This window comes from Liolophura sinensis, chromosome 7 (genome assembly GCF_032854445.1).
Source record: "Liolophura sinensis isolate JHLJ2023 chromosome 7, CUHK_Ljap_v2, whole genome shotgun sequence".
Taxonomy (NCBI): domain Eukaryota; kingdom Metazoa; phylum Mollusca; class Polyplacophora; order Chitonida; family Chitonidae; genus Liolophura; species Liolophura sinensis.
The window spans coordinates 6,620,937-6,637,783 of record NC_088301.1 but is presented as its reverse complement, the minus strand read 5'-3'; the positions used below and the strand labels follow the sequence as shown (position 1 = coordinate 6,637,783).

General features: G+C 38.0%; 1 protein-coding gene across 1 annotated transcript in view; it reads right to left on the bottom strand.

The window, feature by feature from the left end:
* Position 1: 1 nt before the first annotated feature.
* Positions 2–16,847, bottom strand: part of LOC135470426 (nucleolar protein 10-like) — a 31,551-nt gene continuing 14,705 nt past the window's right edge. Inside the window, 8 exon segments of the mRNA XM_064749362.1 lie at positions 2–1,864; positions 2,348–2,450; positions 5,365–5,600; positions 6,719–6,901; positions 13,848–13,931; positions 14,516–14,614; positions 15,845–15,972; positions 16,734–16,812. Coding sequence (XP_064605432.1) covers positions 1,727–1,864; positions 2,348–2,450; positions 5,365–5,600; positions 6,719–6,901; positions 13,848–13,931; positions 14,516–14,614; positions 15,845–15,972; positions 16,734–16,812 — 1,050 coding nt within the window. The 3' untranslated portion in view covers positions 2–1,726.

Here is a 16,847-nt window from a genome sequence, read left to right as displayed (position 1 = left end):
TTCTTTTCTTTCATTGTGAGATGAAATTTGTAACTTGTACAGTGTAACAGATGAATGATAACAGATGACAGTGATTAAACAGGGACCAGTTTCATGAATTGCACCTACATGATGATCAGTATTCAGCGTTTGAAAAATACAAAACAAAAAAAACAAAAAACCATACATTACATGTATTATCCTTTAACTACCATCATTATGCTATCCTACAAGAAACATAAATTTAACTTTGCTGTATTTTTAAAGGGCTGTACTTAACAGTAAGTACACTTCAAGAACTGACCCTCTCTCTAAGAGCACCGGACTCACAGACAGACTTGTGTAAATCAGGGCTTTCCAACCAATCAAATCTCGACTCCAACACCACATACGTTTTCAGCCCAAGAATTACAAGAAGTGCATGTGACTTTAATCAAGATTAACATGTTTTGAATGTCTTTTTCACAGTAGTACATATATAAAACTGTATGTACCGTTGCATAATCCTAACAGATAACTTTTCATACATACAAACATATTTTTTTAATTAAATCAGAAATTCTGATGAGCAGATGCATTTAGTATGAACATGCTCTATATTTCAGGTGTATTTTTACTGTTTATGCTACAAAATTCAAGACAGAGACCCGCCTCTCAACCACTGGACTTGCAGACAACCGAGCCCAACCCATTACACACCTATACGTGTAGCTTACCCTCATTCTTCAACCTTTTCATCCACCTCTGCAACCAATATTTTGCAACATTCCGAGAGAACTATAGGTGATAGAGAAATGATTTGCACAGTTTTATGGAACTTGTGTATTTACGGACACAAAGAATTTTCATAATCATTGTTTGCATAAATTCCACTGAAAAAAAGTGCGTCTTAGATCAAAAACGTTGAAGATTTACAGTATGTTACTGGACTTAAATCATTTGGCCAGCACACAAAATGGCTACAACCGACCTGTACACAAGGTGGCTGTAACCATGTGACCTGTACACAAAATGGCTCCAATCACTTCACCCATACACAAAATGGCTGTTACCATTTGACCTGTACACCATATGGCTCCAACCATTTGACATGTACACAGTTGACCTGTACACAATATGGCTCCAACCCCTGACCGGAACACAAGATGGCTCCAACCATTTGGCCTGTACACAAGATGGCTCCAACCATTTGACCTGTACACAAGATGGCTCCAACCATTTGACATGTACACAGTTTGGTCCAACCACTTGACCTGTACACAATATGGCTCCCACCACTGACTGGAACACAAGATGGCTCCAACCATTTGACCTGTACACAAGATGGCTCCAACCATTTTACCCGTGCAAAAGATGTCCAAACTTTGGAACTGTGCACAAGATGGCTCCAATCATCTGACCTGTGCACAAGATGGTCCAACCACTTGACCCGTGCAAAAGATGTCCAACCTTTTGACCTGTACACAAGATGCCTCCAACTATTTGGCCTGTTCACAAGACGACTCCAGCTATCAACCTGTACACAAGATGGCTCCAATCACTTGATTCACAAAAAGAAATGGCATGAACCACTGCTGTGTTTATGAAAAAACACAATGTATTTGACTTGTACACCCACCATGTCATCATATGATGTGTGACTTTATGTAGCGCACCCAGTGGTGAATCTATTGTCCACAAGAAGTACATTTACACAATCAATGTTCATAGACAAACATGCAGCCGTTTCCAGACTCCCGTACCACATTCACTTGACTCTCTTGCCCATCCAGAACTTTGGTTTGGTTTTGAAGCCCTTGGATATATCAGCAGCAGACCTGCGGATCTTTCGTCTTTCCGCATGGTGTTGTTTGCTCAGTAACTGACGACGACTCTCTGTTTTGGGCTGGAACAGAACACAATGTATCAGTTAGGCATTGTGCATATGTATAAACCGCACCTTCTCTAAAATTTCAACACATGCATTTTTAGCAACTACAACCCTTGATGCCTTGCAAAGACTGTTGTCTTGGAGGTTAACCACTGTGCTTGTCATTCCAGACCTAAATGATTACACAATACTAAAGGAAAAGACAAAAAAAAACAAAAAAACATTTGGTTCAAAGCTACCAAAGAGCTGTTGTGCAGCACCAACAAGATTTCTAAACTCCAACTTAATAAAGAAGACACCACCTTCACATAGTTTCTAAAACACAAAAAGAGGCTGTTATGAAGGTTGCAATTTACTGCAATTAAAAACCATGCAATGCAGCAATGTGTGATACATGCATGCAAAAGCCGAGTTCAATACAATGCAGTACTTTTGAGTCACAGCCCTTATTAAACAAGTTTAATAATACAGTAACAGCCTGGGTGGAATTACATGTACCTTTTTCAGTGAGAAGGTGAGTTCCTTGTTGCCAATGGAGTTGCCAGCCTGCCTGATCTCTGATTGGTCCACTTCATCCTCCAGTCTCTCAGCTAAACTCTTCCTGTAAACATACAACACTTCGATCACTTGCTGGCTCAGATGCTTAAAGCACTGACTTGCTGCCAACGTCATGCCATTGACCCATGAGGTCACATGTTCTAGTCCAGATCGTACTGTTTCGGCAGAAGCTTTAAGTAGTTTGTCAGGTATAACAAAAAGACCAATGCTTACCTCCAGGTACTACAAAAAGGCCAATGACTAACTCCAGGTATTACAAAAAGGCCAATGCTTAACTCCAGGTACTACAAAAAGGCCAATGATTATCTCGAGGTACTACAAAAAGGCCAATGCTTAACTCCAGGTACTACAAAAAGGCCAGTGATTAACTCCAGGTACTACAAAATGCCAATGATTAACTCTATGGTACTACAAAATGCCAATGATTAACTCCATGGTACTACAAAACGCCAATGATTAACTCCAGGTACTACAAAACGCCAATGATTAACTCCAGGTACTACAAAATGCCAATGATTAACTTCAGGTACTACAAAATGCCAATGATTTACTCCATGGTACTACAAAATGCCAATGATTAACTCCATGGTACTACAAAACGCCAATGATTAACTCCAGGTACTACAAAATGCCAATGATTAACTCCATGGTACTACAAAATGCCAATGATTAACTCCATGGTACTACAAAAAGGCCAGTGCTTAACTCCAGGTACTACAAAAAGGCCAGTGCTTAACTTCAGGTACTTTAAAAAGGCCAGTGCTTAACTCCAGGTACTACAAAAAGGCCAATGCTTAACTCCAGATACTACAAAAAGGCCAATGATTAGCTCCAGGCACCCCCATTTTCCTCCACCATGACCACCGTCCCATTACATATACATTAAAGCGACGTATTCTTGAGCAGAGCACTGAACGTGGGGAAAACATAAAAATTACATGAAGTTCAGATGAAAGAGTTATATATATGGTCTTTGTTTTTTGAATTCTCATGAGAAAAATTCATTTGAAAATAATTTTTGTATGGTGGGTATTTGGGACCACCCCTTTTTATATGTTGTCATAATAATGTTTTAAATGAGGATGTAACAAATATGTTCAACCTGAATTTTAATCATTTATATTTTTAAATATATTCATAAATATTTTTGTAATCAAAATTTAATGTCTTTGGATATAGACAACAAACTTACATTGATTTAAATAATAGACATGCACCACATCCTTATTTACAACATTATAATGTGTAGGCGATATAGACCAAGATGTGGTGTCAACTACCCGTTATACAAAAATATTTTCTAATACTCTTTTCTCCTGAAAGAAAAAAGACAATAATTGTAAATGACTTTTCACACTCTTTCATCTGATATTTACATCGTTTTCTTCTCCTTTAAACAACCCCTCAATCAATCCATCAGTGATTGAATACTAGTTTTTCCCATTTTTAATACTGTAAATCTTCCCCCTTTTCAACCGCTGAAGCACATTTTTCTGTGCGATTCGATCGATTTTCTTGTGTCAATAAAGATCCAAGCTTCAGAAAACTGCACAAAACATTTCTCTACAACCCAAAGTTATCTCAGAATGTTTCAAAATATTAGTTGCAGTGGTGGTTGAAAGGGTCGAGGAATTAGGGTAGCTCCTTTATGGGGATGTTCCTCATTTGGACGATGAAGTATTTAATACTTAACAAATCGGTCATTTTCATATGGGCTACAAATTTTTGGCTCTAGATTTACCATGGTAAAAGTACATTAATCTGGTGTATTTCATCTTAAGTTAAAGTGACACAGTTTTCTGGATTCGGATAGCTGGATTCATCCACCATATACAGAGCATATTAGTGAAGTTTGATTATTTTTTCAGCAAAAGTCAAATATTGGCTTTATATGCCTCTCAAAGTGTATTTTTAGAGGCCAAATTTTTCAGTAGGGGAAATACAGTGTTTCACACAAATACATATTTTCTTTTATGTATTTCAGTCCATCAAGCTACACCTATAATAATCTAGAAGGGTCAAACGGCTGTAGCCATACAAACTACTTCCTACACTGCTTTTCCCAGAGCCAATATTCACATTTTCCAGGCTACTTGGAATAAATATTTGTAGTCATACAAGCTTAGAGCAATGGAAAATGATCTAATTTCTCCCAAATACAGCAGTTAATTAAGCAATCTAACAGATGCTGGGAAACAAATTTTTCTAAGAGAAAGTCTTCACACTACATGTCCATGTATAGACAGTCATTAATACCTCAAGTTGTTTGTCCCCTGTACTCTTAATTTCCATACCCAACCACAAAACCACTTGGTTTTCAAGGCCTGGAAAAGTCACTCTCAATTTCCATACCAAACCACAAAACCACTTGGTTTTCAAGGCCTGGAAAGGTCACTCTCAATTTCCATTCCCAACCACAAAACCACTTGGTTTTCAAGGCCTAGAAAGGTCACTCTCAATTTCCATACCCAACCACAAAACCACTTGGTTTTAAGGCCTGGAAAGGTCACTCTCAATTTCAATAGCTTTTCTCAGTTTCCAACATGTCCAAGGCCCACCACATACCCTGTCACATACATTACACTTTCTGCTCCACCAAGGATGAACTCAAATAAGTATTACATTTTCATGATGATTGCTCCCTTAAAAATACTACTAACTATCATGACATTTCTTACATGCCAATGTGCCAGTGATGACATGAATGTCTAAACACGTCATGGCTAATCAACGGTATGTTGTCGGAAAATTGGTCTCTTGTACACGTAAATTTGTTTATTTATTTGGTGGGAGGAAACTGGGCAGCCTGGGGAAACCCATGACCATCTGCAGGTTGCTGTCAGACCTGTGCAAACAAACACTATGATACAAGTTATTTTATGTAACAGCACGTTAGTCTAAGACATAAAAATGTAAACAGTCGTAATTAACTTGCTACTCAATGTCCTTGTACTCACTTCAATACTTTTGACTGTTTACTTTTATCTTTTAAGCTTTTGAATTCTGCCCCTTCCTTGATCTCATAGAATTTGGGCTTCTGTGAGGTACTCTCGTCGTCATGGTGACGCCTCAGTCGCTTTTCCGTTCTTAAGAGGCGGTGCTGCTTTTTGAGTTCAGCCTTCCACGCCCTCTCATCTTCATCATTGCTGCTACTGTCCTCATCATCATCGGGACTTCCATCGCTTTGCCCACCCTGTGATCCCAAGGTCAAAACAAGGTCAAATTATGACGATCAAACACACGTTCCTTTCACATTTCATTCATTTGTGTTCTGACATTTACCATGAAGTTTGTTTACAAACCATATCATACAGCACTGCCGATTCATTAACTTTCACTGAAGCATCCAGAAGTCAAGTTTGCAGGCTTTTTTGGGGTGGGGGTGGAGGGGAATGTCAATTTCTCACTTTAAAATTTCAGCATTTCGAAATTCTCATATTACTGTCGGATTGTTGTAAACAGCTAGATTTGAGATCTGTTTCATTCTTCCCAACTTAATTTGCAGATATACAGATCTGTTCTCTTTCATTCACTAAACCGGTAACACTGATGTTTTGCACGTGCTGTCCACAACGTGTCGAAGCTGTACGCTACCAAAAAATGTTTCCTGTAATCCTTCAGTAACTTTTACTTCATATAACCTAGTTATTTGTGAATAATAAAGACCTTTCCATCAGAATTTAAACAAACATACCTATTACATCGGCAATAAGCCAAACTCTGCTGACCGTCATTTTAAATTTGAGTTGGCTGCACTTGGCTTCATCAAAAAATTATAAACTCGTGGAATGATTTGATTGAAACCAATGAGACGTACACAATCTAAACGGTGATTGACAAATTATTTGAGAGTCTTTAATTTGTATCTTAATGAACAGAAAGGAACCCTACGTATAATCAACTATTGTGAAAAAGGAGATGATCTTCATTTTGGGGAGAGTAGGAATGGAGTCACATGATTCGAAGATGGCGGTTGGTAAAGTTCTGATACGGTCCGAGTCGGTTACATTTATGTTAACTGCGATGCTATGGTCTTTATTATTCCAGCATAATGCGGTGATATGAATTCAGAAGTACTTTAAGATCACAGGACGCCTCTTTTTGTGGTGTACAACATTGGGACTACGAGAGCAGCACAGACAACAGTATCGCATTCCATGTTTGTGATTGTAACGATTCAGAAAGATTGACGTGGGAAACATGGCTAAACTGGGAACATGGCCAACCCATCTCAGAGCTGGTAAAAAAGCCCTAACTATATGTGTACCGTACCATAAAATAGTCATAAATTTTGTTATAAAATACAGTTACCTCCACTTCCTCAAACTGCTGGCCACCAGGTGGCAGTTTGTGTTTTTTCATCCTCTGCTTGTCCAGCTTGGAGACCACAGGGTTAAGCAGCTTGTACTCCTCACTCTCTGTGTCCACTTGAAAGTCAGGGTTTTGGAACATGGCTGAGAAACGGTCATCCTTCAATAAACTTCCTACTGGCTCCTGAAAACAAATCATAAATTCAGATTTACCAATTTGTGCTTTTCTTTTGAATTCTCCCACCCCATTCAGATCTGAAGCATTATTAAGTACAATCTCTTATGTATGGTAAAGCATGAACCAGCTCACAACCATGAAACATTAGCCTTACAAAGTCCACATTAGCCTTACAAAATCCACATTAGCATTACAAAATCCACATTAGCATTACAAAGTCAATTTATAAATATTATAGTGACTGAAGATCAGACAGTCAGATCTTCTTTTCTTGTGGACAATGCAATGTGGACAAAATACATGACTTTAATAGATACCTAGAATAGATATTCATTTAAAATAATTAATACTATGAAATAGGCCTAAAGGCCAAAGGTAGTGTGTAGGCCTACATATACATCTATACAGTTTTAGGCAAATTATAACTAAACTATTATCTATATTTACAGTAGCTGAAATAGTAACCAAAGAATTTATCAAATACTTATATGTGTGTTGCATGTGGTGCATTTCTCCATTCTTCAATTTTTCTGCTCTTTAAACGCTGTTTGCTTGGCTATTATCGGGGAAAAGTCTTTCGCTTATAATTAGCTGTTCCATCAGACTCACAGCCTTCTACAGCATGGATAATTAAAATGGGGCCAACAGGGAAAAAAATAATAATTTGAGAAGTCACTGATTTATTTATTTATTTTTTATTTGATTGATGCTTTATGCCCTACTCCCTTTAGTCAACAGTGACCAGCATTATGCCGGGAGGAAACCAGGCAGAGCCCTGGAGAAAGCTACGACCATACGCAGGTTGCTGACAGACCTTCCCACATATGGTCAGAGAGGGAAAGAAGTCACTGAAATGTGATCCTAGATTTCTGGTACGCCATGTATGATATAAACCTTGTCAAAACATAGATCCTTTGCTTTGATATAATAATTCGTTGCAGGCTGTGAACTCAAACTGGTAACATCCATGTTAAGCTACCACCACCTGTATAGATCAGTCTGGATGGTCTTATGTCTTAAACTTGGGTGGCTAATACTCTTTTCAGGCTTACAGCCTTATACTTCAGTGATTACTGTCCATGTTTGCAGCTCTAACAGGAAACTGTTATATCCATAATTTGCACATTAACATTCTAATTAGTATATTACATATTATAAAATAATTACGCATACATGAACTATGAACAAAATCGCAGGATGTGCTCCAAAACCTGTAAAAGGCTTTCTCATAGGCTGGATAATTACACATATGTGAACTATGAACAAAATCGCAGGATATGCTGCAAAACCTGTAAAAGGCTTTCTCACAGACTGGATAATCACACGTACGTGAACCATGAACAAAATCGCAGGATGTGCTCAAAAACCTGTAAAAGGCTTTCTAATAGACTGGATAATTACACATACGTGAACTATGAACAAAATCGCAGGATGTGCTCAAAAACCTGTAAAAGGCTTTCTCATGGACTGGATAATTACACATACGTGAACTATGAACAAAATCGCAGGATGTGCTGCAAAACCTGTAAAAGGCTTTCTAAATGGACTGGATAATCACACATACGTGAACCATGAACAAAATCGCAGGATGTGCTGCAAAACCTGTAAAAGGCTTTCTCACAGACTGGATAATCACACATACGTGAACCATGAACAAAATCGCACGATGTGCTCCAAAACCTGTAAAAGGCTTTCTAATAGACTGGATAATTACACATATGTGAACTATGAACAAAATCGCAGGATGTGCTCAAAAACCTGTAAAAGGCTTTCTCACAGACTGGATAATCACACATACGTGAACTATGAACAAAATCGCAGGATATGCTGCAAAACCTGTAAAAGGCTTTCTCACAGACTGGATAATTACGCATACATGAACTATGAACAAAATCACAGGATGTGCTCCAAAACCTGTAAAAGGCTTTCTCACAGACTGGATAATTACGCATACATGAACTATGAACAAAATCGCAGGATGTGCTGCAAAACCTGTAAAAGGCTTTCTCACAGACTGGATAATTACGCATACATGAACTATGAACAAAATCGCAGGATGTGCAGCAAAACCTGTAAAAGGCTTTCTCATAGACTGGATAATTACGCATACATGAACTATGAACAAAATCGCAGGATGTGCTCCAAAACCTGTAAAAGGCTTTCTCATAGACTGGATAATTACACATACATTAACTATGAACAAAATCGCAGGATGTGCTCCAAAACCTGTAAAAGGCTTTCTCATAGACTGGATAATTACACATACATTAACTATGAACAAAATCGCAGGATGTGCAGCAAAACCTGTAAAAGGCTTTCTAATAGACTGGATAATCACACATACGTGAACTATGAACAAAATCGCAGGATGTGCTCCAAAACCTGTAAAAGGCTTTCTAATAGACTGGATAATTACGCATACGTGAACTATGAACAAAATCGCAGGATGTGCAGCAAAACCTGTAAAAGGCTTTCTCATAGACTGGATAATTACACATACATGAACTATGAACAAAATCTCAGGATGTGCTCCAAAACCTGTAAAAGGCTTTCTCATAGACTGGATAATTACACATATGTGAACTATGAACAAAATCGCAGGATGTGCTCCAAAACCTGTAAAAGGCTTTCTCATAGACTGGATAATCACACATACGTGAACTATGAACAAAATCGCAGGATGTGCAGCAAAACCTGTAAAAGGCTTTCTCACAGACTGGATAATCACACGTACGTGAACCATGAACAAAATCGCAGGATGTGCTCAAAAACCTGTAAAAGGCTTTCTAATAGACTGGATAATTACACATACGTGAACTATGAACAAAATCGCAGGATGTGCTCAAAAACCTGTAAAAGGCTTTCTCATGGACTGGATAATTACACATACGTGAACTATGAACAAAATCGCAGGATGTGCTCCAAAACCTGTAAAAGGCTTTCTAAATGGACTGGATAATCACACATACGTGAACTATGAACAAAATCGCAGGATGTGCTGCAAAACCTGTAAAAGGCTTTCTCACAGACTGGATAATCACACATACGTGAACTATGAACAAAATCTCACGATGTGCTCCAAAACCTGTAAAAGGCTTTCTAATAGACTGGATAATTACACATATGTGAACTATGAACAAAATCGCAGGATGTGCTCAAAAACCTGTAAAAGGCTTTCTCACAGACTGGATAATCACACACACGTGAACTATGAACAAAATCGCAGGATGTGCTCCAAAACCTGTAAAAGGCTTTCTCACAGACTGGATAATTACACATACATGAACTATGAACAAAATCACAGGATGTGCTGCAAAACCTGTAAAAGGCTTTCTCATAGACTGGATAATTACGCATACATGAACTATGAACAAAATCGCAGGATGTGCTGCAAAACCTGTAAAAGGCTTTCTCACAGACTGGATAATTATGCATACATGAACTATGAACAAAATCACAGGATGTGCAGCAAAACCTGTAAAAGGCTTTCTCATAGACTGGATAATTACGCATACATGAACTATGAACAAAATCGCAGGATGTGCAGCAAAACCTGTAAAAGGCTTTCTCATAGACTGGATAATTACACATACATTAACTATGAACAAAATCGCAGGATGTGCTCCAAAACCTGTAAAAGGCTTTCTCATAGACTGGATAATTACACATACATTAACTATGAACAAAATCGCAGGATGTGCTCCAAAACCTGTAAAAGGCTTTCTAATAGACTGGATAATCACACATACGTGAACCATGAACAAAATCGCAGGATGTGCTCCAAAACCTGTAAAAGGCTTTCTCATAGACTGGATAATTACGCATATGTGAACTATGAACAAAATCGCAGGATGTGCTCCAAAACCTGTAAAAGGCTTTCTCATAGACTGGATAATCACACATACGTGAACTATGAACAAAATCGCAGGATGTGCAGCAAAACCTGTAAAAGGCTTTCTCACAGACTGGATAATCACACGTACGTGAACCATGAACAAAATCGCAGGATGTGCTCAAAAACCTGTAAAAGGCTTTCTAATAGACTGGATAATTACACATACGTGAACTATGAACAAAATCGCAGGATGTGCTCAAAAACCTGTAAAAGGCTTTCTCATGGACTGGATAATTACACATACGTGAACTATGAACAAAATCGCAGGATGTGCTCCAAAACCTGTAAAAGGCTTTCTAAATGGACTGGATAATCACACATACGTGAACTATGAACAAAATCGCAGGATGTGCTGCAAAACCTGTAAAAGGCTTTCTCACAGACTGGATAATCACACATACGTGAACTATGAACAAAATCTCACGATGTGCTCCAAAACCTGTAAAAGGCTTTCTAATAGACTGGATAATTACACATATGTGAACTATGAACAAAATCGCAGGATGTGCTCAAAAACCTGTAAAAGGCTTTCTCACAGACTGGATAATCACACACACGTGAATTATGAACAAAATCGCAGGATGTGCTCCAAAACCTGTAAAAGGCTTTCTCATAGACTGGATAATTACACATACATGAACTATGAACAAAATCACAGGATGTGCTGCAAAACCTGTAAAAGGCTTTCTCATAGACTGGATAATTACGCATACATGAACTATGAACAAAATCGCAGGATGTGCTGCAAAACCTGTAAAAGGCTTTCTCACAGACTGGATAATTATGCATACATGAACTATGAACAAAATCACAGGATGTGCAGCAAAACCTGTAAAAGGCTTTCTCATAGACTGGATAATTACGCATACATGAACTATGAACAAAATCGCAGGATGTGCAGCAAAACCTGTAAAAGGCTTTCTCATAGACTGGATAATTACACATACATTAACTATGAACAAAATCGCAGGATGTGCTCCAAAACCTGTAAAAGGCTTTCTCATAGACTGGATAATTACACATACATTAACTATGAACAAAATCGCAGGATGTGCTCCAAAACCTGTAAAAGGCTTTCTAATAGACTGGATAATCACACATACGTGAACCATGAACAAAATCGCAGGATGTGCTCCAAAACCTGTAAAAGGCTTTCTAATAGACTGGATAATTACGCATACGTGAACTATGAACAAAATCGCAGGATGTGCAGCAAAACCTGTAAAAGGCTTTCTCATAGACTGGATAATCACACATACGTGAACTATGAACAAAATCGCAGGATGTGCTCCAAAACCTGTAAAAGGCTTTCTAATAGACTGGATAATTACACATATGTGAACTATGAACAAAATCGCAGGATGTGCTCCAAAACCTGTAAAAGGCTTTCTAATAGACTGGATAATCACACATACGTGAACTATGAACAAAATCGCAGGATGTGCAGCAAAACCTGTAAAAGGCTTTCTCATAGACTGGATAATTACACATATGTGAACTATGAACAAAATCGCAGGATGTGCTCCAAAACCTGTAAAAGGCTTTCTAATAGACTGGATAATTACGCATACGTGAACTATGAACAAAATCGCAGGATGTGCTGCAAAACCTGTAAAAGGCTTTCTCATAGACTGGATAATTACACACATGTGAACTATGAACAAAATCGCAGGATGTGCTCCAAAACCTGTAAAAGGCATTCTAATAGACTGGATAATCACACATACGTGAACTATGAACAAAATCGCAGGATGTGCGCCAAAACCTGTAAAAGGCTTTCTAATAGACTGGATAATTATTGGTGATCTGATTTCAAAACCTGTAATGTATATGGCTCATGAAATTAAACAAAAAAAGAAACAGGTAGAGATGAAAACAAGTTTGTAATAAACTGAAATACATGTATATTATTTATACTGATTATATAACGGGTGTATTTGATTGATTTATTTATTTGATTGAAGTTTTACGCCGTACCAAAGGGTGTTTGACTACGACAATGGACAGCATTATGACAGGAGAAAATCGGGACATTTGTCTGAAATGATATTGACGTATACATGTAGAAATGCCGATAATAAAATCTCTTCAATGAACCTCATTTCACTTCCCGCCTGAAATATATCATCAGATGTCATTTACACTTCACTTGCTGCACAATGCATTTTTCACTGTCTGTCTGCATGCACTCATGTCTCTACTTCTTTTGGATAAATGTTTACTCATTTTATCAATCGAGTGTGAGGTAACTGAAATAAATTGTTAATGAAATATAAGGTCATTGACAACATGTCAATGAAAGGAACTAAACAATTCGATTTTTGTACTGTTTTTTTTTTTGCCTACAGCATAAGTTATGTTGTGTACTGTCTTTACCTTAACAAAAAAATAAATCAATAAAAAGGGAAGTTAGTTTGTGACTGAGTAAAACATCTAGTAAAGCTTTCCATTTGAAAAGCATTAATTTAGTCTCAACTGAGTGATGTGAAACTTGAAAGTCTGTTGCAGCCGATCGCTGATTTGCACGTGATTGCTAGGATGCCTTCATGCTGAACTTTTTTGCGTTTTCGCCTTTGGTCTCTTACACCAACTTTGACTAAAAATGGCCTAGAAAGAAAATGCTGTCTAAAAGATTAATGGTGATTGTGTGCCATAGGGCTGTGAAATTATAAGTGTGCAGTGCTGATCATTTTTAGATTCTGGTGCAGATGACACTTTCTTGCTATTTTCCCATAGTTCTTTCAACACAGCAGCTATCTAAGAAACCGAAGTTCCGTGGTCACATTTACCGTGCCTCACGAATAGGTCAGGTAAATGTATTTAGCTTACACCTTGCCTATAGGCCATTCTTAGCTCGCCTCAGCCTTTGGCCTCACCTCACTGCGTTCGTATTAGCTAATTATAATAGTCAAATTTTGGATATCCATGGCAACATCTTGCATCTATATTTAGCCTGGACAGATAGAAGATACCCCAAACATGCCACCCTACAACCCCATCACCTGTACGACAACCTCACACACATGCTCAACTTCCCCTGCCCCCCTCCCAACTCACCTTCTTTCCCTTCTTGCCAAAGCCAGGATTCTCTTCCTGCTCCACTAGCTTCTCCGCCAACATTCTGTTCACTCGAGGCAGTTTCTGCAGAAGAAATTATATATACACGTACAATAAATACTGCAGTACAATACATATTGCTGTACAATAAATACTGCTATACAATACTGCTGTACAATAAATACTGCTATACAATAAATACTGCTGTACAATAATACTGCTATACAATAAATACTGCTGTACAATAAATATTGCTGTACAATATTTATTTTTTTCACCATTTCAACAAAACAGAACCATATTCTTATTTTTTGTAACTAAAGGTTATTTATTTATTTAAGCAGTATTCCAGAATATATCGCTAATATGATGGCGGGCAGGTACCAGGTACCATACCAAGGTGCATCTGTAATTAAAGGCTGACGCTGATACGCTGTTATGTTCAAGCACATACGATCTCACTGCTTCGGATCTGGACACAGCCTGGCAGCTTGCCCATGGAGGGGCCCTTATGGGCTATGATTACTCACATACATGTAATGTTAACAGTTACACAGATAAGTTGGTATTCAGGGGGCTCAAAGTTATTCAGAACTGAATATACAGAAACCAACTCTGAAGCCTGCAACTCTAATGCCAAATAGGGCATGATGTCTACAAAATCTTACCTTGAGTCGAACACGGTTCTCTCTAGCATGCTCTATCTTCTCTCGTATTTTACTCTTCCTGTATTCCTCATAGGCAAAGGGATCAGCTATGGACTTGGCCTATTAAGTACCCAATAACAGAACAAAATGTGCAAAGTATAATAACAATAATAAATAGTAATAATAATAATAACAACAATAGAGACATGCAAAGGTCCTGCAAAACCCTCTATATGCACATGTGCACTACAGGAAGTTTTATGTTCAAACTTCCCATCTATCTAGCTTAATGAATGAATGATTATGGCTCAACACCACACTGGCAATATTTCAGATGAAATATGAAATCTATCAACATGAAATCTACATTGTATACTTGATTTGCACGCGCCCTTTTCATGAAGTGGACATAACATTACATGTACTTAACTTCCATGGCGACCGGAACTATAGGTATTACACTGCTATCGTAGTTATGTTAACGTAGCGCTATGTGCACTTCGTGAAACAGGCCCCTGAACATGTGTGAGCAAGAGTAACCAGCTTCAGGCCCCTGAACATGTGTGGGCAGGAGTAACCAGCTTCATGCCAGCCTGAACGTGTGCAGGCAAGAGTAACCAGCTTCAGGCCCCTGAACATGTGTGAGCAAGAGTAACCACCTTCAGGCCCCTAAACATGTGTGGGCAGGAGTAACCAGCTTCAAAGAACTTTGTGTATTTTCTTCTAAATTCCACTACGTATTGATTTTAGTACATGTATTTACGCTGTACAAAGTACAGGGGTAAAAATTTTTGATATTTCGAGCTCTTCAGAGTGATGACTTTTATAAAAATTAAGATCTTCCAATATGATTTAAGAAATGTATTAGATTCCATTTAGAGACATTGTAAAACTGCCATTAAGTTGACAAAAAACAAACAATCAACTAAGTGAATGAAATTATGCACGGTCTAAAGTCATCTTTTTGATGATCTGGCCTCAAATTCAGGTCATCATTTTTAGTTTGAATTCTTAAGAATGAGGGAATGACCAAACATTTTAACCCCTGATTAGTATAAATGTATCCCAAATTTGTCAGCAATTTCACCAGGTAGGCCTACGTGTATGTACATGTACAGAGTACTGTCATTCTTCAATCTTTTCCCGTGTTTTCAAGGTGTTTATTCAGGCATATTCTTAAAGCATTATTTTGTGTAGACTGGTAAAGTAATATTTTTTGTGAAGCCCTGAAATTGGCCCACATAAACAATGTAATTTTGTCTTCAAAATAACATCATAAAGGTTCATAAATTGCACTGAAAGTTGCTCTTTCATATGCGAAAAGGTTGAGGAATTGGGGTACTATCATACCTTGTTGTATAGACGCATGTCCATGAAAAAGCCATGCATGTACGCTCGTAACAGACTGGAGCCAATCAGGTGAGAGAGGCCAAGATCGTCCAGTTCTCGTCTTGTTACAAATTTGTAATCATCATAAACTGCCAAGAGAGATACATGTGCGTGTAGTATACAACAGACATGTCACAAAAACAACAACTCAATATTACAGTAAATGACCTAAACTTTCGTCCATGCCAAAGTTACCCATTTTGTCTAATTCTGAGAGTTCTGCTGATCCTAAAAAATTGAAGATGTTTTGAGTTTTGTTTAAAAGTTAAGCTAGGATGATATTATAACTTGTAGCTCCAAAATTAATATTTTATGACATTTACACACTTTTGGGGGGGGGGGGGGAAGAATTTTAGGAAATTTGACATAACTAGATATTTATTGATAAGTTCCAAGCTTATATTTCATGGTGTCGTTATTGTAAAACAAAGGTCATGATTAGAAGGGAACTTAATGCCTTCAGGACACAACAGGCATCCCTGTTTCTTATTAACTTTGTAGGTATGTATGTATGAATGTATGGGGTTAAACGTCATGCAATTTTTCAGCCATATAATGATGAAGAGTCATTAGGTATGTGTACATAGGTTCTGGCAAGGTGAATCCATGCTGCCAAAGCTAGTTAGCAGCAAGTACCATTTTTAAAGTCCTTGGTACAAAACGACCTGAGCTTGAACCCTGGTTGCCTTTGATATTAACTTTGTCATTTCCAAGAAATGTAGCAATACTACAGAATTTATGCCTGCCCGACAGTCTGCGCCTGTATCTCATACTGTTGGCACAACACAAAGTTTTATCCTTGCAAACCTCATTGTAGTTACACTGATGCTGTTGATGTGTCTGTATTTACCTATAGAGGAAGCAGTCTCCTCCAACTCCTCTGTAATGTTATCCAGAAAGGCACACCATTTCGGCGCTGTCCCAAGTCCCTGAAATGTAAAGCAACAGCCTGCCATAAGTGTAA